The 26,275-nt window shown below is 38.3% G+C and overlaps 2 protein-coding genes across 6 annotated transcripts in view; one reads left to right on the forward strand and one right to left on the reverse strand.

Annotated features, from left to right (window-relative positions):
* The window catches only part of fhl3a (four and a half LIM domains 3a), a 29,245-nt gene extending 11,956 nt beyond the window's left edge, over window positions 1-17,289 (reverse strand). Inside the window, exons 1-2 of one of the 2 annotated variants that reach the window (XM_079470433.1) lie at window positions 16,883-17,289; window positions 1,582-1,680 (exon numbers count right to left, since the gene is read on the reverse strand). The gene's annotated coding sequence lies outside the window, so the exon portion shown is untranslated. The remainder of the gene's footprint in view (window positions 1-1,581; window positions 1,681-16,882) is intronic. The other variant, XM_079470432.1, reaches the window with a different exon arrangement.
* A 2,807-nt stretch (window positions 17,290-20,096) lies between these two features.
* utp11 (UTP11 small subunit processome component) lies at window positions 20,097-23,189 on the forward strand. Of its 4 annotated transcripts, none has more exons than XM_079468902.1 (9): window positions 20,097-20,159; window positions 20,233-20,315; window positions 20,548-20,609; window positions 20,930-21,032; window positions 21,126-21,239; window positions 21,356-21,452; window positions 21,699-21,829; window positions 21,967-22,077; window positions 22,243-22,966. In XM_079468902.1, exons 2-9 carry the CDS (start codon window positions 20,256-20,258, stop codon window positions 22,324-22,326), a joined length of 762 nt encoding a protein of 253 aa, XP_079325028.1. In that variant the 5' UTR covers window positions 20,097-20,159; window positions 20,233-20,255; the 3' UTR covers window positions 22,327-22,966. The 4 variants fall into 4 exon arrangements, 3 of the variants coding, with proteins under 3 accessions (XP_079325028.1, XP_079325029.1, XP_079325027.1); XM_079468903.1 differs by having other exon boundaries at window positions 20,109-20,159; window positions 20,275-20,315; XR_013787373.1 differs by having other exon boundaries at window positions 20,118-20,315; window positions 22,243-22,481; window positions 22,570-22,966.
* The last annotated feature ends 3,086 nt before the right edge of the window (window positions 23,190-26,275 follow it).

The following is a 26,275-nucleotide window of genomic DNA, read 5'->3' on the forward strand; positions in this document are numbered from 1 at the left end:
GAAGATAATATGAGACATGTCTCAGTGGCTTTGTGTCTGTACAATGGAAGTCAATCTGGCATGATGTTGTTTGTTAACCAGAATTCTTCAATATATCTTGTGTTCTGCAGAAAAAAGAAACTGGTACAGGTTTGGAATGACATGAGGGTGAATACATTTTTATTTTTGGGTGAACTTTCTATAATATACAGTTAGTATAGTATAGATTTGTGACTATGATGGCCTGGGCCGTGGTCGAATGCCAAAATTCTGAGCAAGGTGTGTTTTTTTAGACATCCTCAACCCACAAGGACCTGTGAGCTGTGTTTATATTATCTAGTCTGTACAATGTCACTGCCATGGCACAATAATCAAAACGTTTAAGTGGGCATAGGCCAAACTTTTAAATATTTCAAAGCAGCTATCTTGTCGCCTTCTGCCTCTATCTCTATCTGAAGGATATGGCGGTCTTTCTCAGAACAGTCTGTGAGATTCTTAGGGAATGACAAGGCCACAATGGCATGTTTGTCTAACTTCAGAGAGGCCAGAAGCAAGGGGATCGAGTCTGCAGCGGCATGGCAGCGTGTTCACGCAGACTCTGGTCCCACTGCAGATTCATAGACGACAACACTAATCCTCTGAGCAAACTCCCATCACGCTCCGCTTCACTTGAAACGGCCGGCTGTGCCTCCCGCTGGGAAACTGACCCGGGCTCTTCCTGTTCCTGGGGTCCAGCCAGAGCTGGGCCCTTCAAACGTATGCCTGGGCGACAGGAGGCAATGGCTATTTGCCACCTCACTGTTACACTAACACAACATCCCAAATTTAGCAATTTCATGTGTAGTCAATTCCTGTATCTGAAAAATAAAACTTACAAAATTGAATAGCATGCTGTTCTTTGTCCTGCATTCCACTGTGCAAATGCATTCTGTCACACTAGGCTACCGTGACCGACATATAATTTTGGGTGACAAAAGTAATGTATATAATCATCTCTGTCTGTGTCAAGCAGAACGTCTAAGATGATAGAAGAGTCAGTTGTAGGAAAGTATATGTAATATAAGTCATTTCCCTGTTGAGAGAGGCTGAGTAAGATCACATAAAACTCTGAAACGCTCTAAATTAAACTGACGAGACAGAAGCGTCAGCAAGCATATGGATAAACAGACAGCAGCATGCTGTGACCAGTCTGCTGCTGGAGCTTTTCCAGACCGAACGATAACTCTTGTGATTTGCAGTCAACAGAAAACACAACACCAGACAAAACTGTACATCATATTAGGCCAATGAATATAATGTGTATGAAGTCATTTTTTCCTCAATCAGAAATAAACTATTTTTCATGAAAATAATACAATTGCATGCCCAAAGAAGTACAACCATTAACCTTGTTATCTACATTATTGTAAGAAAACATAAGCGAAAAGCTTTAGTAAGGGTTTAGTTTTTCTTTCCTGATAGTTGCGCAACCCTGAAACTTACAGCTAAATTTTTTTATCCATTAAAAGTGTTAGTGTTTAAGTAATGCTGCTATAAAATGACAAGTGTGGACTTGAAGACTTTTAAATCAGATCAACAGTTTTCGAGGTCAGACACACTTGCCTGAAGTGGTAAAATGAAGAGCCAGATTCCAGAAATGAGATCAGGATTCTGTCTGCCTGACAAGTCACTCTATGGCTGTTGACGACAGTGTCTTTACCACTGTAATGTAAGAAAAAAAAGCATTGAAGGATGTACATGTGCACTTGGCAGTGTTTTTTAAGACTGGCTCGTCACATCAGATAAGGCAAATAGAGGGAGTTAAGAGAGGGCGAGCGAGTCTTATCGGAGGAAGCAGAGAGGCAATTGCTGATGAAGATGAGATACCATTCAAAAACAAATCTGTATGTTTTCACTTGCTTATTCACACATCATCTCTATTCAACTACTTGATGCATGAGAGATAAGACAAACAAAGATCATTTTTCACCCGTGTTTAAAGATTTTAATTTATTTTATATATCAAATTAATTGCACAATTAATTTATTTGTATTTATTTATTGCATGATTTTTTTTTTTATCAAATTATTTGCGTGATGAATTTATACATTATTCATAAAATATTTGTATCAAGTTACTTGCAATATGTTTATCAAGTTAATTCTTTTTTTACTTATTTTTATTTGATTTAAAAAAATGTTCTATTTTCTTATCAAATTAACTGCATTATGTGCCTTTAAGCCTATTTTTGGTCTACAGTCCATGCATATCAATTATGCAATTGAATTATTTAATTAAATATATTGCTTTATTTTAATATAAACAAACACACTAAAATAATGTGTTACATTATTTATATGCAGTATGTGAACACTCTAAACTATGCCTGTTGGTTGCTTGTGAATATCTGGCCTTCGTTGTTTACTCTCTTAGGAGAGTCCGTTTTGACAGTGTTTGTAAATGATCTGTTTGACTGTGGCCGTAGGGGTTGAAATCTCATACATTTTCTCCAGTGTGTTATAGGTCCAGCGATAAGGCTCTACAGACTTGCAGCAGACGTCTACGACCACAGACGGCCTTTTCGAAATTACAATCACCTAATAATTCAAACCGAAACATCTGATGTAAGCCAGACATCAATAACAACAACAACCACCTGTATAAACAACTTTATATTAACAATTATTTTTGTTAGCCTGTCCATTGTTTCGAAAAGTACTACTTGCGCTTCAAAGGATTACATGATCAATAATGATCTACTATGGAAAAACTGCAAAGATCTAATTAGCCAGCGACGCGAGGATACAGATAGTCCCGGCTTGGGTTTTTGAAATATAAGATGCGAGACAGAAGCAGTCAAGAGGCATAGACATATACCAGGTCTAACATGTCATTCCCCCTCAGCCCTTTAAACCCAGCCATCTGCCGAACAAGAATGGCACAGTCGGTTCTGATGAAGGTTCACATCGTAAACATCAATAAGCATTAATAGGCACCTGCTCCGGCGGTTAATATCAACACATACTGTATGTCATTTTCATGGCTTTTAAGCAGCTGAGAGGTAGGAATACAAGCGCAAACCACATCCAGAGGTACATGGATGTGTCTGTAAGGCATAATTTCGAGGCACACGCCAACATTCCCTTCACAACAATACCGGCCTCTTGTGACCTTTTTTGGCTGCCTCCTTGTAGTTGTCTGACATGCAGACCTGATCACGGCAGGACGTTTTTTGCCAAAGGCTAGCGCGGTCATTAAAGTGGATGTGCAGTCAATTTGCAAAGCCTCAAAGCTGACGTCAATGGAGCTAACTGAAGTGTCAGGGCTTTAGCATAAAGCCGTTTTAACGGCCCTGAGGACTGGAAAGATGAATTTTTCACAAGAGATTTATTCTCAATTACAGTTCTGTATTAAAGGCAGTGAAGAAAAAGGAGAAACAAAACAAATAAAATCAGTTCCTTCACATGAAGCTGCAACTATAAATAGATGATTCGTATACTATCCGTCCTGAATAGTAATCAAAAATAGAATGATTGTGTCCCTTATACTAGTATGCTAAAATTGGTATTCACAAAGATTCGAAGTGTGAATCCATGGACATATGGATGCGATATTATCCACAGTTGGATGCAAGAGGGACGCAATTAAATAAAAGATGATTCGCTAAATTACGTACAAAATAATGAATGAATTGGTTAATGAATCACACTCCAAATACAAATATGTAAGCAGGAAGAGAGAATTTACACAGAGACGATAATGGTATCATTTTTAAAACTTAAGACTTCCTTTTATCATTGTACTTGTGTAGTGAAAAACACTTACAATACTTGCATGTTAGCACATGGACAAAAATCGCATGGCAAGTCTGCTGCTTCTCGCGATACTGCCAAAGATATTTTGGAAGTAACAAATGGACGATTTATTTCTACTCTGTGTTTATATTCATGCAGATGGTTAAAAACAGATCTCGCCTACATAATCGTTTCAGTGTAGCAAGAGATGGAAAGGAACCTGCCATACTTTAGAGTTTAACATCTGCTTTCTATTGACAGAAGTATGCAGTTGACTCCAGAGTGCCAAAATAGGTTTTGGAGAGTCACTGCCTAAAGAATGCAGGAAGGGTTGTCTTTTCTTCACTTTTATTTGTGGTATTTGCCGGTAAGTGCCACAAAGACGAAAAGAATGCAAAGAAAGAAACTGACGGTTTAGATCTGTACGTTTTGAACTGCATCAGACAATGGAATCCGAGGCAAATCAGAGAGGTTGAAGAAAAAGACATGGCTATGACCAGTAGACCTGGAGCTTTGTTTTGTTGAAAAGAGAAGATGAAGCAAAAATGAGAACTTGTTGTGTTGCTGGGGGAGGGGTTTTCAGAGCCTAATGTAAGACAGTAAGTGAGTATATTATTGCTCCCAGAACAAACAAACGCAATTGTAATCCCACGAGCCCGCTCACTCCTCTGTTTCCCAGTAGCTACAGTAGATTTTGTGTCCAAACATGGTCATTGCCGTCACTGTCCTCCATGTGTATTCAAACCCCTCTGTAACAAAACGTGTCTTTGATGTTTGGGAACTATAAGCTGAAATCACATGATCCCTGGAGATGGTGAATATCAACACATACATATATGAGGTGATGGCAGGTGATCTAAAAATGATGGAGTGAGGGTAATGAAAAGTCTGATGGACAGATGAATTAAATTCCTAAATTCACAGTCCATATTTCTCATTGAAAGTCTATTACAAAAACTTAAATAAGACGTTGAGTTGAACAGCTATCAAATGTGAAGAGTTTGGATGCACATTCAGCTCTGTATATTCCTAGAACAGCCCTGCGATAAGATTGGAGCTCTGCAGAGGTTTGGCAACGCTGCACATCAGATGTCTGGGTTCGTTCTTTTGCATGCAGGGTAGAAAATAAAGGCACTGAGAGGTGGTCTGGCAAACACAAGGGGCATTTGTAAACCATTTCCTTGGGCTAAGGGTGGGCTTCTAAATTTCACTGGTGGTTTTGAACGCTTCGTAGTTGAGAGGTTTTAGCCGGCTGGAACACGTGCCTTGGTCGAATACTGCTTGTTGAAACTGCTCATGCACACTTGATGCTTCTTCAACATGACACATTTTTTTAGAATGGTCAGAATAATTGCTAGTGCGGGCAATTGGGCGCAACATCCAAGTTTGCCCTTTTAAACCATGGTTTTTGTGGGTGTCAGATGATTGAATGACAGCATTGTAATCTAATGATGCAGAATGCAGAATTCTAGGTTTAGATTGATTGAACATTGACTGAACAACAATATAACTAAAAAATGAATCAACCAAGGTTGCCAACCCCCCCCCCCCCCCAAATTAAAACATCTAGAATATGCTGTTTTCAAGACCTCATTTAAATTCTCCAAATGTTTGATATCTCTCAACAGCCATTTAGAAACCAAGTGCTAAATTCTGAACAAAGTTGTTGTGTTGTGAATCTTACGTTAGGGAAACAATGAGGTGGGAACATAGTTGTGAATAGTTGAGTCAAGTTGTGATTTTCCAACAGGTGCCATAACAGCGCAGACGGTGTGTGGGTTCAAGGCTTGTCTTATTTACTTTCTTTGTTTGTACTTCACTCGGCACAACTGCTCTGCATTGACATTACAGTGTGGCCTGTTAGGTCTAGTTTCCAAGGTTTCTGCTGCTATCTCCAACATTCTTTGTCATGTAAACACAGCACATTTACAGAAACGTGTATAGTTTGCCATCTGACATCATAGGAAGTGCTCAGGAATAAAAATTAGGTCGTGGAATGGTCAAAGCTCTTCTTTACTAAACTGTTTTCCTTTTTGATCTTTATCTCTGGATGAGGTTTACTAGTAATACAAGGCTTCTTAACAAATGTTTCCATTCATGGCAAGTACTCTGATTTTTTCCCAATAGTGCTTGTAATATTTTGATGAGAGACTTTGCACGAGAGAAAAAGAGAAAGAGAGAAAGTTTTAAATAGTAGCTGTTCCCAGGTGGTCTCAATCTCCTTTAATGAAAAGGCTCTTAATTCAACAAGGACACCCTGACCAGAATGAGTGCTGCAGTGGTTGCCAGGTCAGCACTTGGTGCACCTGCAGATGGCCACATACTGTACTGTACTTCTCTGCATGAACAAAACACAAAAAAAATATTTCTGAGTCTGAATATACTGAATATTCCAGTCGAGTTTACTTTCTTCAACACTACACTACTTGTTTTAAGGAGTATTTTTGTCGTTTTACATTTACACATAAAAAATATGATTTATATTATTTCTCTTCTACACTGTCACACAGTTTAGTAGCAGGAAACAGATTCTCTCTCTCTCTCTCTCTCGCTCTCTTTCTCTCTGGCACAGGCTGCTTGACAGAAAGGGAAAAAAGTCATAATGCCAAAACATGTGAAGAAAGAGTGCTAAATGGGAAGTGGCCGGGATAAACTTTCATTAGAAGTCATTTCCAGGATATTTAGATTTTGTTACCCTCTCATTCATGTGTCTTCTCCTTGGAAACATATAAACAGAGCCCTGGCTCCCCAGAGCATTCAAATATCCAGCAGTAATGTACATCATGTGAGTCATTATACACATTTACACATTGACCAGGCCTCGCATCTCAAGTTACCTCCTTGAACTTATAACATTTTTATACCACTAGTGATGTAAGATAGAATCAGTTTTTTCAAGGGTGATATGATATTTTCGCAACAGTCCACCAGCAATACAGGTTAATGTTGTAATAAGGCATTATTATACAATCTTTTTGGGGGTGAACCCTTCATAAGTAGTTTTTTAAGCAACTATAAGGTCTTATGAGTTGCACTTTAACCTGCTGTTGCAAATGATCTCAGACCCAGTCTGACTGCTTAAAAAGTTTGTTTGCTGTATTATATATCAGAATCAAAATGTATCCTGCAGACCTTCATACAGAGATCTCCCACAACATCTGACAGCCTGACAAACAAACACACAGTTAGTCAGTAACATTCAGTACATATACAGAAAGTAGAGACATGCACTGAAATGACAATATGGGGGGGGGGGGGGTTGTTCAGGTGGGGCCGACAGTACGAGCTGCTGCAAATACACTTATCTTCCTTCTCTCAGTCGGTGGTTGATTGCAATTACCACTTACAAGTGAAACTAATAAAACATGCATGCAGACACATAACCGGCAAAAATTTACCTCATCTGATTAAGACATACTGACCTCAGGCTCACACACAGATGACCCTTTTGCACACGTTTTAGTGTTACGCGCTAACAAAGAATTGCTCTGGTTGTATCAGCTCACTGGAGAATGAAATTAATGCACCTAAATATAGACTTTGGCTTAAACGTGTATCTTGTCCTCTTTTACGACTCCTACAGGACCAATCAAGACCACCTTCATGCTTTTCCTTCTTTTTGCTCTTTTCCTTCCACTTTAGAAACTTCAGCACACAGAAAAACGTCCATAAATCGTGACGAATTGCTGTAAGGAAGCGTTCATTTTGCATGCAAGCGGCAGTGGGTGTTGTGACCTCCAGGGGTCTTTTTATTCTGTGCGCAGGGGATTGAGCTCCAGGCATCAGAAGGCACAACACTGGCCACGCTGCTGGAACGAGCTCACTTCAAAGGTGGCCATAAATCAAACAGTCATGCCCCCATACGCTACTACACCATCCCCCAAAATCCCCTCCACCATTCTCAAGACACTGGGCCATGCGTTTGCTGGGGGAGGTTGGGGCATTGAGAGAGACGTTAGCTCATAGGGGACTCTGGGTTCAGGCCTCTCTTCACTATTTGGCGGTGTCTACACTGACCATCTTTTGATTCGCTGGTTTCTCAACTGTCAGACGGCTCTTTGAAGAAACGATCCAGCAAAAACTTTATTTTATATGTGCTTTCAAACGGGCCATGTCCTGTCGTTCCCATGCTAGGTTGGATTTGGAGATGTACCAAAATCCGGTCAAGTGACAGACGAAACGCAAGTCACCGAGTCTCGCAGGGTGGGTGAGGCATTTGTGGGTAACCCTCCTGTCGATGTCTTCTGCAGTTCCTGTGGCGCCTGTGGTTGGATTTCAGACTAGTTTTAAAGAACAACAGTGCATTACTTTGGCAATTGCACATGGTTAATTTTTATGTGTTTGGAATGTAACGTTCTAGTTTTTCACCCTATTGCTGGATTGTTGTGGTAACCGTGCCATAACAATGGCTTTACTGTATGCACGTTAATATCGCTTTTCACAGTGTAACAAAAAGGTCAAAATAAATGCGTGTGTTTCAATCTAAATTCATGTTCCTGAAGGAAAATCTAATATTAATATTTATTTATTTACAGTTTATATGATTGTTTATGACTTAATTTACTGCCTGTAACAGTATGATTTTAGTTGTAGGCCATTTGGCTTAAGTTAATTACTCTATATCGATTGTGTGATTTTCAAGTCTAAGGGACAAAACAGCAATTCTTTGACTTTGCAGAGAAGGAGAAGGGCAATTCATCACGGTCTTATCTCAGTGTCACGTGGGTCTCTCCCTATCATGCAGCCATGCAAAACACCATTTGTCTTGGATGCCTTGTTCATTGCAAGTGATAAAATGCGAGTAGTTGAAAAAAAAACCTTAGCACAGGTAGTTTGGCAAACACAGATAAGACCGTATAATTATGCAGATCTGAAATCAAAAGGTCCTATCTGCATGTCCATCAAACTTAGGCACCTCCCTTTTCAAATTCGCCATACACGGCTTTTAGCCATAATGTTTCCAACCTCATTAAACCCCACAACCCTTTATAAATCCCATCTGTTCCACTTACTAAAACAAACCAAGTTGTGAATGTTGTGCATTTTTTAGGCCAAGTGGAGCAGCTCAGCACAGATAAATGAATACGCAGACAGCCAAACAGACTCAAAGCCAGACGCAAAGACATTGGTCTTAGGTGGCGAGTGGCGCCATGTTCTGTAGATGGCTTTCTGAAAATCTCATCATAGATCATCCGAAAATATAGATTTTGTCACGAGTGCTGTGAATAAATAGGAAAACTGCAGCTTTTGCTCATGAGCAAAGACTGAGCATCTGCATTTTACAATTGCTTCCAAGTCAAGACATCTTGCCTTAACAGCACTGATTCATTTATTTTATGCAAACTTTCAATGTTGCATGAAGTACAAACACATGCTTACAAATAGCTTTGCACAATCCAGTATCACCATAAATGAAAGGTTTTATTGTAATAAACCGTTTTCATATATAAAAAAGGGTTTTAAGCCGAACATTTGGCTGTTGAAGTTTTTTGGGGTGAGGTAATGGCTTCATGTGTCAGCACTCTTGCACTTGAGTTTGGGCAATCTGGCTCTTGTTTTGTGTAATTACTCATTTCATCCATTTTACCTCACCGATTCGATATCCCCCTCTTGTATTTTGTATATAACACAATGGCAAGCATATGCCACGTAGACAACATTGCCCAAATTTGTTTCCCGTGAATAAGCCTTGATCCAAATTCAGCAAATGAATTCCTCTCTAAGAGCTTCTCTTAAAGGCTACTAATTGAGAAAATCTATAATACAGAACTCTTTTAACTTCTCTTGAGAGACAGTATTTATTAGTGATGTCATAAAGTTTATGCGGTTTATGACTTCAGTGCTTTGGCAAAATGTAAATTGTGTCTTCGGATAAGAATTACCTACAATAAACAGATGCTTAATCATTTAACCAGAGGTTAGTAAGGTAACCACTACAAGAGCTTGCAACAGGGAATGTTTTAGTTTCCCTTCTGCTTTTGGTGCACACAAAAATAGACGCTGAGGAAACAGCAACTGGTACTCAAAAAGATGCTTTAAAGGGACAGTTCACCCAAAAATAAAAATTTAGAGTGCACTATCCCTTTATACATCCAAAATACACTGCAGTTAAACATATGGTAATATGAGTGAATTTGTATGATCTAATTTGTACATTCTGCTTTCATCCAATTGATGTTTAAGGGTGGGGCTTCATTCTTACTTTTTTTTGTAATAACTAAAAAACAAAAAATGTCAGATTATACAAATTTATATGAAATTGCCAGCATGGTAATGGACAGTGGAAATCAATCTAGTGTGTTTAAAATGTAGTAGGAAGGATGGATGGAGAGTCACTTCTGGTTATAGCAGCTAATGTCAACATGCCATCTTCGGCTTGTGTGCTCTATGTGCCAAAACTGGCATTAGAAAACAATCCATCCATGCGTTTAAAAGGGCTATGACTTTATAGCCTGTTGATGGAGATTACTTAAAGCAAAGACTGCATGCTCAACGCAGCCTTGTCAACAAGCACCTTTGCTTTCTCATGCCTTGACGGTTCTCTGTTGTGAAACGGAAGACTTAAAGAGTCTTGCACAGGCCCTCTGTATTAAATCATATTCATCCTTCTATCTACTAGTAACCATCCTTTTATAGACACAACAAGGACACTTTCTCCCATGTATGGGATACTGTGAAGTGCCGAGACGTGGTCAGCAATGTCCTACAAAGGTGTTCCTCAAAGAAGGTGACAGCTACCTCCGATCTCCCTACTGCTTTACCGAACGTTACTTCACTCACATTTAAAATATTGCGCATTCGTGCCAGTACTGTATGGAGAATAAGAGAAATGTTCATCGTAGCTGTAATGGTTGGTCTATAGATGAGGGATTTTAACTGTAATGGAATTTAACAAGTCAGGTTGAGATTCCAAATCCAATTCGGTTGATTCTATTAATGGTTCTTTTGGTACTTTTAAGGAAGAAATATTCACAGATAATGCAAGAATTAGTTTACCGAAACTGTTGAGTGCTATGTAAGGGATAATGTACAGGCAGCTGGTTGTTATTGCAGAAATAAGCCCTGACAGTGTGATCAGGACCCAATGCAAAGCGGAGGATCTTGTATCACACTGAAGGGGCTTATTCCACGATAACAACCAGCTGCCTGTACATTATCCCTTACACATGAGAAATGTGGATTTGAATCAATGTAAAGTTATGTAAAGCATTCTTTTTAACAACAAGAATGTTTTAAAAAAAGTAATGATTTAGATTCCCAACGCTTTAAGTGATTGTCTTTATCGCGTGGTTGGGGCAATGAACCAAAATCTTCCTTTTGTTAACAGATCTGTGAATAAAAGAGGCACTACAGATTTTATAGTCTTCATGATGCAAGAATTCTACACTGTTTACTTGATGGGGAACCGCTCTTGTGCACAGCTGCACACCCCATAAACATCAGCATGAATGTAGAAGGAGACTAAAAATTTCAGAAGGGACCCAGTAAGCTTTGTTTTTTCTGCATTCCTGCTTTACAGGTCAGCAAGGGTGAGCTGGTCCAGTTAGATTTTTGAGTTTGTATGCTGTCGAAGGTTTGTTTAGAAGTCCAAACCAACCGAAAAGGAGTCATTCTTCACTACATAAAAACACGAAACAGATGCACTAATACGGAATGGAAACACATGAGTCAGATTTCCTCTGGTCTGACATGATGTCACAGCCATTTGACCTCATCTCATACAGATGTGGAGGTTCATTTTGCAGTGGAAAGTGATCAGCACTAACAATCCAGACTTGGCACCCCATAATATGTTTAGGTGTCTGTCTGCACATGTGCATGCAGCACTTAAAAGCTTAATAATGTCTACCTCGTATCAAAAGAAACAGGAAGTGTGCGACGAATTGCATGTGTGCGATGTAATGATTGTGATTAAGTCGTTTCAATGGCTTGTTAGAGAATTAATGGCATCTCCGATGTAAGGCCTTGTTAAAAACAGCTGGCCAACTGATTTGCAAGAATCTTCTTTCTAGTCCTTTCAGTTGTGTACAAGGAACTATTAAAACTGGCCTGCTTAAAACCAAAGATTGAAAAAGAAACGGTATGATTTGAAAGCTGGACTTTTTTGTTTAAGAATTTGTTTTCATTGCGTACTAGCATCTTAATCAAGTAGATTCCATCAGGGCTGAGAGCTTGCACAACAGTAGGGCACGAGTCGTGTTTCTACAGCAGCCGCAGCACCATGCCGTCGGTTTGCCCTAAACTGCAGGTTTTATTTGTGCTGGATCCAGATTTAACAGGAAACTCCCTGCAGTTATATACACGTATTTCTCTCTCATTCTGATGGAATTTTACAGCTTGCCTGACAATAGAAACTATGTGAATGCCAACCAGGCAAGTTTTATGTGATTGTTACAAGTACAGGCCAGTGTTTAAGTTGCTGTGCAGGTATTCATTGTCAGGTTCAATGCATCTATCTTGACAAATATGGAAGGATTTCTTCCTGCGATGGTACAGCTTAAAGGATCTCTTACGGTTTACACCTCCAGGGTGACTATTCCTGGATCTGGTCAGAGGTGATGTGCGTCAGGGGTGACTTAGGAACCGTGGCAGGGTGACGAAGTAGTGTAGATGGATAGATCCCACTGTAACATCTGTTGGTAGTTATAAAGCTTGCATAACAGACATAATAAGATGTTTACTGACGCAAGCCGTGCATCCAGACGCAAGCTACGACCGCGGGACTGCAAATCATTTAGTTGTCAACAGGTCTTAAAACAGAGACAGTGTAGCTCGAATGGTAATGCATGGTGGGTCATGGGTTTGAGTCCCAGGGGGCATATCATTTGATGAATACATAATGCCCTAGCCTTCATGTGTTACTTTCTTCTGCAAGATATTTTTAAGAAAGTTGATAACCAAACAAAATTGACTTCCGTTTAATGGACAAATGTTTTTTGTGTTCATTTTGCCATTAAATCCCATTTATGCATGTAGAATTGTCCACTTATGATCAAAATGCCTAATCTTAACACCAAGTGTTAATACATCCAGAGAAAAATGAGAATTGACTGGAAGTAAACCACACAAGGGGTGTAACAAGAAGTGGCCTAGACACCAAGCGTCTAAGAGGGACAAATAAAGCCTGCGGGAGGAAGAGAATGGAAAGGTAAACAAACAGTACAAGCGAGCAGATATCACTTCGAGCAGCAGGTCGCCTCTCATGGGGCCCTGGCTGAGAGGATCTGATTTCACCCACTCATTCTTCTCCGTCTGGGAGGAAGCCACCAGTTGCTCACAGGATCACAGATGCACCTGGGTTCCTCTGCAAGGAAACCCACAGTAACTTCCCTTGATTCATCAACACCCCCTCCCCAACCACCTTTCCTATCCTGGGATAATAATATAATTTTTTACACCGTTTGAGGACGGATTCGGAATCGACACCCTGCCTCATGATGAGGTGTTCTGGCATGCATTGCTCTTTTGAGAAGTTTTAAAGTCTGGTCTTTTTAGAGATTATTGAATAGTGCATAGTCTTTGGCTTTGCATAGCCTTGAACATTTGGTTACAGAGTTGGTTTATTGCATATTGGTAACGCATTGTGACCCAAAATTTGCATAAGTTTTTTGCATACCACACTGAATGTACGGCCACACGTACAGATGACCACAATTTAAAATTTAGAAACGGCTTTGTTCAGTGTTCAGAATAGATCGTCTTTGGAATGACATATTACAATACTACCTTCATAATTGCGGTTGAAAACCATACTTTTACTGTGCACAGTATAAACATTTTTACGCTACTAATACAAATACTGTAAAAAAAACATAATTTATCATTTTTATTTATTATTATTTTATTTTTTATTATTTTTATTACAGATTGTTCACGTACAATGTCCAAAAACTGTAATATTCCAATATTTTACAGATTTTTCATGAATTTTTGGAATATGGTCAAAAATGATCACATCAAATTACAGAAAAAGACAAGGGCAATTTTTTTTTATTTTTACAGTATATTTCTGGCGTCGCAGCTGCCAGAAAATTAAAAAAAAATTACGGATTTTTTTAACAGCCTATTTTTTAAGTACGGTCAAAAAACGACAAATTACAGAAAAAGACCGCAAATTTACAAGAAATACCATATGTTTTTTTTCTGGATTTTTTACAGTGAGGTCTTAGTATACATCTTAAAAGCTACACTGTCAAAACAAAGAAAACGTGAATAACATTCCAGACATCCAAGAAAATGTCTAAGATGGCAACACCACATTCAATGGACTTGTTTCGACTTAACAAACTTTACTCACTAGTAAAGGGTACAGGTATTTTGAGCCACAAGAAGAAAGGCTCATCACAAAAATAACAGACTGAATTTTGTTGGCACAGCAGGACAACACGTGGTCCTTCTAAGAGGAAGCCCTGTTGTGGTTTGCACAAAATGAAATGCAGCCTAATTTAAGAACTTGGATTCAAATGTGGTCGCTCATAAGCCACTTTTGGTGAAGCTCTTTAAGATGGTGGAGAGGCAGAAATGACAGTTAAACTGTTCCTTTGTTTTCTTCAAATTAATTTCAGAATACTGATAAATAAAACCTGTGGTATTTAAACCATAAAAATGTTTGGATAAGGGATCTTGAGTTTCATATTGCTATAAAGCAGCCAGTTACATTTTTCACTGTTTCCAAAAAACAAGTCACTTCTGGGGAAATTGGCATAAAATGGAAGTTGCAGCCACAGGGGAAGCCACTCTTTTGTTCAACACAATAAATTAGGTAAAATTTATTGAAGATTTATGTGCAGACAAAACATGATCAGTGTCAAATGCCTTACGTCTGGAAGCTACAGCGTGCTAAGCATTCTGGAAGACAATAATGGTCAAACATTTCAGCTTTGGCATGTCAGAATGACCAGAAATATTCATCATTATATTGTTCATACTAGTATAGGATTCTACAATTGTTTTCATGTACCTATTTGCATCTGCATTTCAGAGATTTTGTTAATATCTTTCTGTTTCAGCATTTTGTGATATTGTTACATCCACAAATAAATGTGGGTGGAAATCCAGCTACTAATACTGTGAGACACACTGGCTCATAAAGTTTATGGCATGTGTACTGTACGAGAGGGATGGAACTTTAGTTTCAAAGGGATGAATTTGTTTCTCCACAAGCACCTCTGAACTAACCCCTCTTGGAAAAATGAATGGGAATGGCAGAGGGCTGGCAGTAGACAGTATGGGAATCTGGTCTGAGTTAAGCAGTTTCAAAGGTTTCTTAAAGCACTGAAAGGCACGGTAATGGGTTTCTAAGATCTTACTCTTTTCCCCCTCGTCCACACCGCCACAACGTTAAACTTTTGAAGAATATTTTCTGTCATGTAAAACAGCTGAATGATGAGAGAGAAAGTTATTCCTTCTGCGAGACAAAACATTTGGGTTTTTTACATTTGTCATTTTTACATTTGTCATTCAGGTATTTTACTAAGCCCAGGCTGACAGAAAATATTCAATCAATAGAGGTAAATAACAGCTTTTTTTATTCTGGAGTCAGGTATTTATTTAAAAAGTGAAATCAGTAAAGCAAATATCTGTCAACGTGTCTGCAACATGCCTGTGAAAAGGAGTAAGTCTGAGCAGCAGGTCTTCAAAATAGAAAAGAAGGAGAAAATGACTTAAAGGCCATGTTCTCATCTTCCTGCATTCTCCTCAGACCCACTCACAGCCCTTTTTCATCTGTTCTCTGTCTGGTCAAGATATTGTTGATATATGCTAGAACGATAGATAGCTGCAGTATTACTTCATCAAATCAAACTGCAAAAGCAGTTTAGTCATCATTGGATTCACAAGTACCACCCATTGATAGACTCATAAATTCTCTCACCTGCTTTAAATCACTCAAGGTGTGCCTCTGTGAATCACGTCACTTACTGGAATGATCAACTCATTTCCTTTGTGTTTTCGAGCAAGGATACTTCTCTTCAGCATAGATTATGAAATACCATACACATTAGTCTAAATGGATATTGGGATTTATTATCTCATTGAAGAGGGTTGTAAAAGTACAGGACTTTATAAGTGGTTAGTCACTATTTCCAGGATGCAACATGTTCAGAGATGTGTTTCACGTGAGCAATCAAATTCCAACCTGTAAATTCCACCTGACTAAATTTAGGAATATTTCAGGTCCCTTAACAGCATGCCTGCTTTTATCTAACGGTTATAATGTATACAGTACATTTAATGATAAGAAGGAATGTAGACTGGCAGGTTCCCTGTCAGAAAAGTAACAAAAATAACTCATGTCACGACGTGTGTACTAGATTCCTGAGCGTATTACAAGTGTGTAGACTTCAAAAATTGTAGGGGGAATGTCATGAAACAGTGTCGGTGAGTTCGAGTAGAGTTAGTTGACCTTGAAAGGTATTGCATATTCTAAAACTGACCTCTCATGCCCTGACACTAAGAAAGGAATCCTCATTTTGGTACCTCTCAGTATTACAGATTCAGCAAAGCGGCATTAAAGTCCAGTGCAAGGATACTTTCAGCAAGAGATGCCAGTAGTGCACCGTTTTCTTTTTCTTTAACGTGGACTTAAATTGAATGGAAAATATTTTTGTTACTTGTGTTAAGGCACGCTAGATTTTGCCCATAATTTCAGTCTGGACTTGTTTCAGAAAGTCTGTGCCAGTCTGCAGATTTGATCAGTTGGTGTGTTTCTACCTGAAACATTACAAAAGTCTGCAAGTGTATGATGTCTAGTTTGAAAAAGTATTGTATTCCAGCCATTAAGAATAAACAACGTGAAAAGTCATGAGATGCTTAAGATTTACCTTAGGTGTGTTCATGAAAACAAAACAAATTGGACAAACGAAAGAATATAACAAAACTGAAGGTGTTTGGTCAAAATATAACTTAACACGCAGACTGCTGCGTTAACAGCTTCGATTCAATTCTTCCAGACTTTCTGCAGTCATCTGGATGAATTAAAACTTCCACAAGAAGAAAATATATCGCTTTTCACGTGCTAGATGTCAACGTTCATGAATTAATAAACGGATTCTTATCCATTAACTCCACGTCATGTAATTGTCTCATTTTAAATGACAGATGGGACAAAGAAAAATAGAACCGCGCTTACCCTATAAAACTCTTTAGAGACGCGCGCCGTCTGTCTGAAGTGCGCTGGGCTCAGTTGACCTGTTCAATATTTCTGTACTCCTGTTGCTTTAGTGGAGAAGTGTCCAGCTCTCTCAAAGCAAACCGGCCGAAGGAATGATAGCGCTCAACTCTCCCATGCGCTGCTATACAGAGGAAGTTAAAGTGAGTCACAAGCTCCCGCCCAGTGGATGAAACGCGGTCTTCCTTCTGTTCTTAAGTTTCAATATAAGATGCTTGAATCGATAAAGTTTGCATTCAGTGTAATATACAGCCAACAGACTTCAAATAAGAAGCGGGGAAAGTATAGCTCCCTGTCAGAGGAGAGTATCTGAGGAGGAGTCCTTGCAATGACAAACTTTTCCTCTCTCTGTAGCTACTGGTCAAAGCACTGGGCATGATGACACATTAGACCAGGTTAATTAAAACAGGGCTTGTTTGATATGTGTTAGACTGACCATTATAAAGGAGAAAAGGACTGTTTTCAAGGAGAGAAATGCGTCTCATATGTCCAGTGCCAACAATGTTAGAGCTTGTCAACATTGTTAAAACCATAGTAAATCATCTTGAACAGAGATATCATCCAAAGGTTTTGTTATGTCAGTTTTATTCACATAAGTTAAACCAATTTTTATTTTTTAAATAAATTAATTTTGAATTAATAAACAGATAATATATAATTGAGGAATGTTCAAATCACATAAAAATAAATGCATCTATATTAGTCTCAACAGCTCTTGTGCAAATTATTGTAGGCACTTTTGTCTCACTTCACAGTAATGGGTCAACAAATTATTGCCGCTCAATATTTTCAAGAGTTTGCTATGGAAACACTTCAGGCACTTTGTTTTAAGTGCATTATTGTATAACAAAGAGGTAGCCAGTTGCTTTGATATTAGTTTTCATATGCAGTCGCGTTTGTAATGCAATACTTGGATCAAGGCACAATATCAAGGGTCTCTTGCAAGATTAAACAAGGTAATATTGAGATTGATTCCTTGTAATAATTCATACTGAAGGAATTGTAGTAAATCATGATGAAATTTATGAGCAGTGTTACATATACAAATACGCCATAATCACAATGATTGCATCAAAACTGGTTTTGGTATTTAAAGAGTTTGTGTAATTCAAATTCATTAAATTATATTAAAGAGAGATTATGTCTTTCCCATAGAGTACCAGATGTCAGATGCACAGTAGACCCTGTAATGTCATTAAGTTTGAATCAAACAGTTTAGGAGACAGGTTTATAAAATTTACTCCAAATTGAATCAACCGTAAATTATTTAAAACCCTAATTACATCTCCTGATAACAAAGCTTCTTCTCATCCTCGAAAAGTCCTAGAACACTTTCTTATTGACTTTGTGTACAGCCAGCTGGTGTTATTGGTCTCGTATCCACGTTATTTACAGGTCTTTGTGGTCATATTTTGACAGTAAGAATCAAATATAAAGAAGCTCCTCTTGGAGAAAAGTGTTAACAGCCTTGGTAAAATCTGCAATGTTTTAAATATGTTATATGGTTTATGGTGCAACCCAGAGCAGTCACAATACAGCACTTATACAGTATAGTGGAATCATACAAACTACAGTTATTGATAGACTGTGAGCACTCAATAAAAGTTAGTGAAGGAACTCACATTTGAAAAATCTGTCTTTTACATTGGTCAGAACAGAAATTCCAGTGTTTTGAGCTTATCTTTTGGCCAGGAATTATGTCATGTGTGTGATCTTAAAAGCATATTTAACCCCCAAAAGTAATATATCTGTCAAGTAAGGGCATTCTAGAAACTCTGAGCTATCATAAACCTATAACTTCTTGTGCTGTCCATTTAACATTTTGCTCTAGATTTTTGTCTTAAAACAAAAATGGCTATAATCAGAATAAAATGCATTCAGGAAATGCTGAATGTTATTTTTTGCTCTCGTTTTATATGCTTACTGTGGTTCTGCTTCTTTAGGAAAAGCCTGTTTGGTTGACTTGTTAATATGATGTGCATAAGGAAGTTAAACGCCCACAAACCCCAGGTTATTTAGGCCTAAGGCTATGACATCATATGGAAAAAGTTAGACCATTTTGGGTTACTTGCATTTTTGGATTATGAAAATGACTATTGCATGTGACCACGTGGCTTAATATTTATTGCTCAAAGAAAAAATCTGACCTTTTGATCTGTTTACAGTGTGTTACTACATAGAACACAGTGAGAAAGGCCACACATCACCAGCACAGGATCTGTATTTTTGACTAATGCTCAGTGTTTTTGAGCCAAATAAATTGCTGTTGCTGTTGCTCTTGCTAATGTTCCATGACCCATTTTGACATACCAAGTGGGTTTTTTTCGGACCCCCCCCCCCCTATTCCCGGAACAGGAGCCCTTCTAATGGGTAAACTGGACCATCAGAGCTATGAGAGGTGCATAGGTTTTGTCATCAGCGCTATTTGTCAAGTCGATGCACAAAAGATGACAGTCTGGATAAGATTCAAGTTGGGTACCTGGATTATAGTAGGACCTTCTTTAAAATCCTGATTGAAAAACACAAAGTATTATCTGTTAGTGTTAACCAATCTCTTTGGCATAAAAAGGCCATCATTATCATGACCAAAGTGATTTGAAGTGTCAACACACTGGCCAAGACATATAAACTTTGTGGCCCAGCACCCAGGGTTTGTTATGTAGTTCTTACTCTCTGAGAGCTAGGCTGTCTTCCCATGTAGAACAGTAGACACAGGTGATTGATAGCTGTGTTTAGATGGCCTTATAAAGCAAGCTAATGCTGTGGTGTAAACTCAATGTGAAGGACACAGGCTGTTACTGGGGCTGTCTGACTCACAGCGAGAAAGTGTAGCTTTTGGAGCAAGAGTAAAGGTTTTACTTTCAGAACATATAGTTTATTGTCTTCGTAGTTTTCACGGTAATCTGTGAGAAATATGAAACTTTAATTGAAACTTTTTGGATGAATTAAAAATTTGAAATCTACCGCGTTTAGTTGCGTGGAGGACACTGCCCTCTGCTGTTGCAGTAGTTTTACAGTTTTACAGTATTCATCTTCTACGTTTATTTATTTATTTGAGGATTTATTTGCTTTATATTGTCTTTGGTTTTTAAATACATTTACAAAGATTAGTAATATTGGTATAGCAACATGATATACTGTTTTAATTAATATGTCGAATATTAACGATTTCGTTCGCAACCAGTTTTGCGAATCTGCTGTCGGGAAATATCATGCTAGTGTGCGCTGTAGTACCCACGTGAGTGAAGTACCACACATGCGAGAATTTTCAGTGAACACACAATTGACTCTGTAAATTTTCTTTAATCCAGTTTGAATTGAGATATTTACGATCATGTCTTCTTTTCGAAAAGCCTCGAAGTCTAAACAACGAGACCACAAAGAGCGATCACAGGTAAGTTTGAATACACTGTTTTAATTGACTGTTGTCTTCCGCGCTATGTAGCTAACTTAAACAACAACCGGTCGCTTTAAATAAATTGAGAATGTCTAAACTATGGATTCTGGGTTTTTATTTATTTTGACATGCATCCACCGATCCAACAGTCATATATATGTTCACAACTGTAGAAGTTTATCCATGATAGATGTGTTATGTCATATAACTATTTGTCTCTATATTGTAGCTCGGTTTCAGGAAACATTTGGGACTGTTGGAGAAAAAGAAGGACTACAAACTTCGTGCAGAGTAAGACACACGTTGCATTGTCTTTGGAATTCCACGTTGCAATTCATGGAATTGTTTTGTTATTTGTTTAATTTTTGTTAAGTTTTTTTTTGCCATTTCACACCGACCATGATGATACATTATTTATAAACGCATAAACTCTGCATGTGGTGTAGATATATAACAGTGAGCTCTTTGTATATTTTGTGTTTTTATTAAATATGACCTTAATAAAATAAGTGACTTCAGATAGATACTTTGGAAGTTCACAAGTTGCTTGTCTTTAAAACTGTAGTTTATGTTTCCAATAATCTCTTTGTTCCTGTTATTTTGTTATACAGTGACTACCACCGGAAACAGAGAACTCTCATGGCCTTACGCAAGAAGGCTATGGACAAAAACCCAGATGAATTCCACTTTAAAATGATAAACAACCAGTTAAAGGTTTGTCGTGTCTTAATACATTTACAGAGCTTGATCTTTTGGCATAATTGTAATTTAGTAAAAGTTCTGTGTGCCACTGTTCATTTTGCTTAGGATGGGGTTCATGTAATAAAATCGAAGCAGGAAGAGGTGACCGAGGAGCAGAAGAAGGTGATGAGGACACAGGACATCAGATATGTTGAGATGAAGAGGGTGTCAGAGATGAAGGTGGGTGGTCATTCTTGTAACTGGCTTTAGTATGTTTGCTGTGTGTGTGTATTATGGCTGGTGTGCTTTCTTGAAGCTGAGAAACATGGCATAATATGAAATGTTTTTGTTTTTAGAAAATTGAAAGGTTGAAGTCAGAGCTCCACCTTCTTGATAAAGATGATGAAGAAAAGAAAAATACACATGTATTTTTTGTGGACACAAAAAAACAAGGTACAAATTTAAAAAAAATGTATCGAAATGCTTTAGATATGTGCATTAAAAAGTGCATAAGTATCGTATCTTTATTTTAAAAGGAAGTTTAATAACTTTCTGCACTAAACTTGGTACTGTGTACAGTATATAATGTGATTCTTGTGACAAACAGCTTGTCATTTTCTTCCTTCAATTAAATTCATCTTATAAATGACAGTGTAATAACTAAATGTAAATCCTTAACCTTTTTTAAATCATTTTTAGTGGATGACTTTGACCTGGCCACACACCTCAACACTGTGCCAGAATTGGTAGACCGAACATACAACAGACCTACAATAAAAACCCTAGAGACCAAGAGCATTATGGGGGCAGTGGATCCAGAGAGGATAAAGGTAAGAGATCCTTTCTCCAGCATGTGATCCAAATAATATTTCTTGTTTTTACTATGTACAGTCAACTGCAATATTGTTTTATTTTCATGCACCTAATCTCTGCGTTTCTTGTCTTTCTTAAATTTGTCCTTTCTCAGAAACTGGCTAAACAGAGGAAAAATCAGTACGAGGTGCTTTCACAACGTATTGACAGAGAGAAGAAGATGTTTGTCATTACTCAAAAGATCCAGACTAGGAAAGATCTACAAGTGAGTGCATACATCTACTTATATCCCTTTAGGACTAAATTGTACAATACCTGAATTTATTGGTAATTGGTTTTGTGTTTTTAGTATGTAGATCATAATTTCCATGTCATGGAGTTGGTTTGGCTTTGTGATCTTTTTCATTCTCTGATACTTTTTCCCTGAAAGGATAAGGTCAAGAAATTAAAGGTTTGTGAAGAGACCAGCACAGCTCCTGCGGTCTATAAATTTGAGGCCAAGAGGAAAAGATGATGCCTACCGATCTATACTTTTGCTGCTGGTCTCCATCCCAGTTCTGATCAACTGTATGCTGTAATTGCTGTAATTAATCTGCGGATTTCTTTATAACATCTTTACAACAAACTGAAAGACCAAAGTTGTTGGGTATTTTACAGATTCAGAAAGAAGTATGTACATATTTATTATAAAGGAAAACATGTAAGGTTGTTAATGCTTTGAAATAAAAATATTGATGCAGTTTCTTTACTGTTTCAGTAGATGGCACTAGTACATTTTATCAAGTCACGTTTCAAAGTGAGCAACTTCACACGGATTTGCATCTGTTGGTTTGGAGAAACTGTTGGATCGTTTTAATATTCCTTGGTTTCTGTCTTGATAAACATAGAAAAGTTGTGTTTCTAGACAATTGAAATTACATTTTGTCTTCGCTCTAAACATATAACCGCGAATAAGTTTTCCTTGAGCGCTTTTGTTTCAAACTTATCCTCAGTCATAAAAAAACAACTGGAAACATAATGGATGTGTATAGTATTGGTGAAAAGGTGAATCCGAAGTCTTTCTCAATTTCCCTCATAATGAAAATGAATTACTCTGTCTCTGTTTTGTCACTGCCAAGATTCCATTAAAAAGGTGTCCAATAATTATTGCATTTATTCTGATTCTTATTGCTCTAATTTACGTTTTAATGACTTTTTGCACCTGTCCTGATGTTAAAATGAATCGTATAATGTTGTTGTAAACAACAAGTAGGTGTTTAAACACCCTTGATACAACCCTGTTTTATTCACGTGAAAGGTTGCGTCTTGTCTGCGCAGAATGAGCTTTGAGTCGGCTGTGTACAGCTTGATTGATCATGCAGGTGGCAGCGGCTTCATAAACAGGTCCCATCCATTACTCTCTCCAGGGAAAAAGAGGTGGGATGTGTCAGGAACAGCGAAATGTCACTACGTTCAAGATGAGCCGGCCAGGACTGTAGGGTTTGCTAAACTGACCAGAAGAAAAGGTGTTTGTAATGAATGTTATACTTGATGCTATACGTTTACTTGTGCGCACCAAGGTGCTATAATTGTAAAAATTGTAAGTGGCTCTTCATAGTGACGTGGAGAGACACGTCTAAGCTTTGTGATATTTACAATGGAGCTCCGTGTGACCTATCAATATTGACCTTTTGTGTTTGCACAATTCTCAGCCGACAGACAAATCTTCGCGTGTGCGCGCAATCGTGCGTCATGTGGCCACAGTTGGGAACGGAGGGTCACGCAGCCGTGCGCGCAGTTCCGCTGTGCATCCGTTTGCCGTTACACAGAGGACCACTGTTCTGACTGAAGCCTGTCTTTCATTCCTATCAGCTTTTGCACAGGGGTCACGGCTGCAGGTCGGGGAGTGCAGTGTGTTGGTAGTGACCCCTAGATTTGAAAGATATCGGTCAAAATCCTCCACATTGTCCCATAGGGTTATTTACAATAGGAGATGTAAAAGAGGGCCCCCTATTTCCCCCAAAGGGTTTGGTGTACAACTGTTGAGTTGACAGTAAAGTTTGAATAGACTTATTTGATGAGATGCCATGTGAAGTCAAGAATGATATCTTGCAAACTGTAATTTATTGTGTGCTAATTTGTTAAGTGTGATGTAGGACAGCTGGTCCATGACAACATTGTTCCTTTGAATGAATGGATTTTTTTTCACTGAAGATCTGCAGAGAGAAAATTGCCTGGTTGTGCATGTCATTTGGCTACTGTTTTGTAAACAAAATTATCCCTTTAAAAGAATGAATTTCGCCCAGAAATAAAAATGCTTAATTTATTTACTTTCAACCAAACCAATATAACTCTATTTCTAGCATGGGACACAAAAAGAACATCAGACGTCTTAACTATATTTAGTTCACAGCTGAAGTTGGTGCAGACAATTGGGATGGCTTTGTAATGGCATGAAGGTGAAGTCACTTTTTTACATTTTGGTTCTCTATGAACCTCTCCAAACGTCTTTTCTGTGTAAAATGACCTGTAACCTGGCTGTGTAAGGGACTGAAAGGTTCAATGTAAGTTTTGAAGAGCATAGTAGGTCTTACACATCTTGAAAAACGATTAAAATGGCTGATGCTACTGTGAAAATTTAGATGCGTAATAGGAATAATGTCTTAACCTGACACCAGTATGTAGTGATTTGAAATGGTGTTAATAGAATGAGCTCCTCAAAATGTGAGTGGAACTCATAGCAGAGCAATTTGTTTATTGCAGACTTGTATCTCTAATACTTAGCATATCTAAATTATTAATAAATAATGATACATTTTATTTGAATGGATTTTTATTGTAGTGCAGACTATACAGTTGTAACACATTCTACTGTAACTTGTTTTGCACTATACTGTACATTGATAGGATAGAATCATTCTCATATTTAAATGCAACACTTATAAAAATCTACCACTGATTCAAGTTTGTAAATTATCATCAAATAAAAAGTGTTGTTGTTATAACCTATTCCACCCACCATCACCATTTTACACCTGAATTTATTATGCCAGCCAAATATACTGTTCTAAGTAATTGTTTTTCCACCCGCCATCCTGTGTGTGTTTATGCATTTTAATTCGCAACAAAACAAATTGGAAACAAATATACGACAACTACATTGTGGGGTAACAATTTCCATAATATTAAACAGTAATTATTACTTTGTAGGATATCTAGAATGTTATGAAAAGCATTGTTATTTAAGGAATGAACGAAGGAGCTTTTCACAAATTTATAGTAATTTCACCTTCAAAAAACACAGTTCACCGTAAGAATGGCCACAGCTTAATCACTCTTTGTATATCTTAGCATTTGTTTCTTTGGGTGGCTTTGACCAGAGAGGGATGGCCTTGGCTGTTATAACAGCACCTGAGCCCGCTGGATGTCGAGTCCTTTAAATGCCTCTCCTCAAAGACTCCTTTCATGGGAGAGGTTAAGAACAGCACTAATCGATTTGCCAATTACGGTGCAGGGTAACAGGGAGGGCGAACAGTGGAATTGGAGGGTTGTGCCGAGAAAAAATAGTTGAGGTTCTTACATCTTCCCCTTTGAGTTGCACTACGGTTTGTCACTCGGCTTTTGAAGTTGCGGGTTGTAGAACGAGCTGGAGGCTGGGGGTTTGCGTCTGTGCTTGAAGGAAGGCAATTGAAGGAAAATCTTTATAACCCTTCCTATGCACGCGTGTGAGGTGGGATCACAGAGACTCCTTTAAATTGTCACTAATTAGCCATGAGCCTGTTTGGAAAGAGGCACTCGAATTGATTAAATTTGCATGGGAGTCTAAATCATGCTAAGGCCTCCTCCCAAGCGGAGCTCATCTCCCCCTTTGCTCCCCAGACGTGGCGGGCCCGTGGGGGGAACCCGCTGCGGGTGAGAGGACGGGACAAGGCGTGGCGCGTACCCATCTGCCTGGGTATTACCGTTAGTCCATCACTCTCCCACTGGCAGCCGTGTGCCTGGGGGATGTGTTCATTACACTTTAACTACTGGATCTGTCCTTGTCTGCAGGCAGCCTGGTGTCATTGTCTGTCTATCTCTCGCTATCGCTCCACACTCTGCTTCACTCATCCTTATAGAACAACAGTCTCGCTTTATGGGCTATTATGGCCTGTTAACTAATGTAGCTTTTTGCTGGATTTATTTGGTATCATTTTTCTCTCCCTGTAGGTTGTAGCTTTTCTTTAGAATTTTATTACTGAATTTCCCTGAACTGATAGTTTTTTGTATTAGTCAAAATCAGACGAATTTTAACAAAATATAATAGTTTTGGTTTTTATATTAAGCCACGTAAGGATTATTGGCTTAACTAGTTGCATTTCTCAAAATATGTTCTTTTGTGTTTTACAGAAGTGTTTTTATAGGTTTTGAATGACACAAGGGTGAATAAACGATGACAACATTTTTATTTTTAGTTGAACTAGCAGATGCGTTTCTGTTTTGAA

This window comes from Barbatula barbatula (genome assembly GCF_947034865.1).
Source record: "Barbatula barbatula genome assembly, chromosome: 12".
NCBI lineage: Eukaryota > Metazoa > Chordata > Actinopteri > Cypriniformes > Nemacheilidae > Barbatula > Barbatula barbatula.

Bases quoted from the DNA above. Each gene is read 5' to 3' on its own strand.
- utp11 (XM_079468902.1), top strand. From the start codon at position 20,256: ATGTCTTCTTTTCGAAAAGCCTCGAAGTCTAAACAACGAGACCACAAA. The intron at 21,240-21,355 runs GTGGGTGGTCAT...TTTTGTTTTTAG, and splicing joins AGAGGGTGTCAGAGATGAAG to AAAATTGAAAGGTTGAAGTC. The intron at 22,078-22,242 runs GTGAGTGCATAC...TTTCCCTGAAAG, and splicing joins AGACTAGGAAAGATCTACAA to GATAAGGTCAAGAAATTAAA.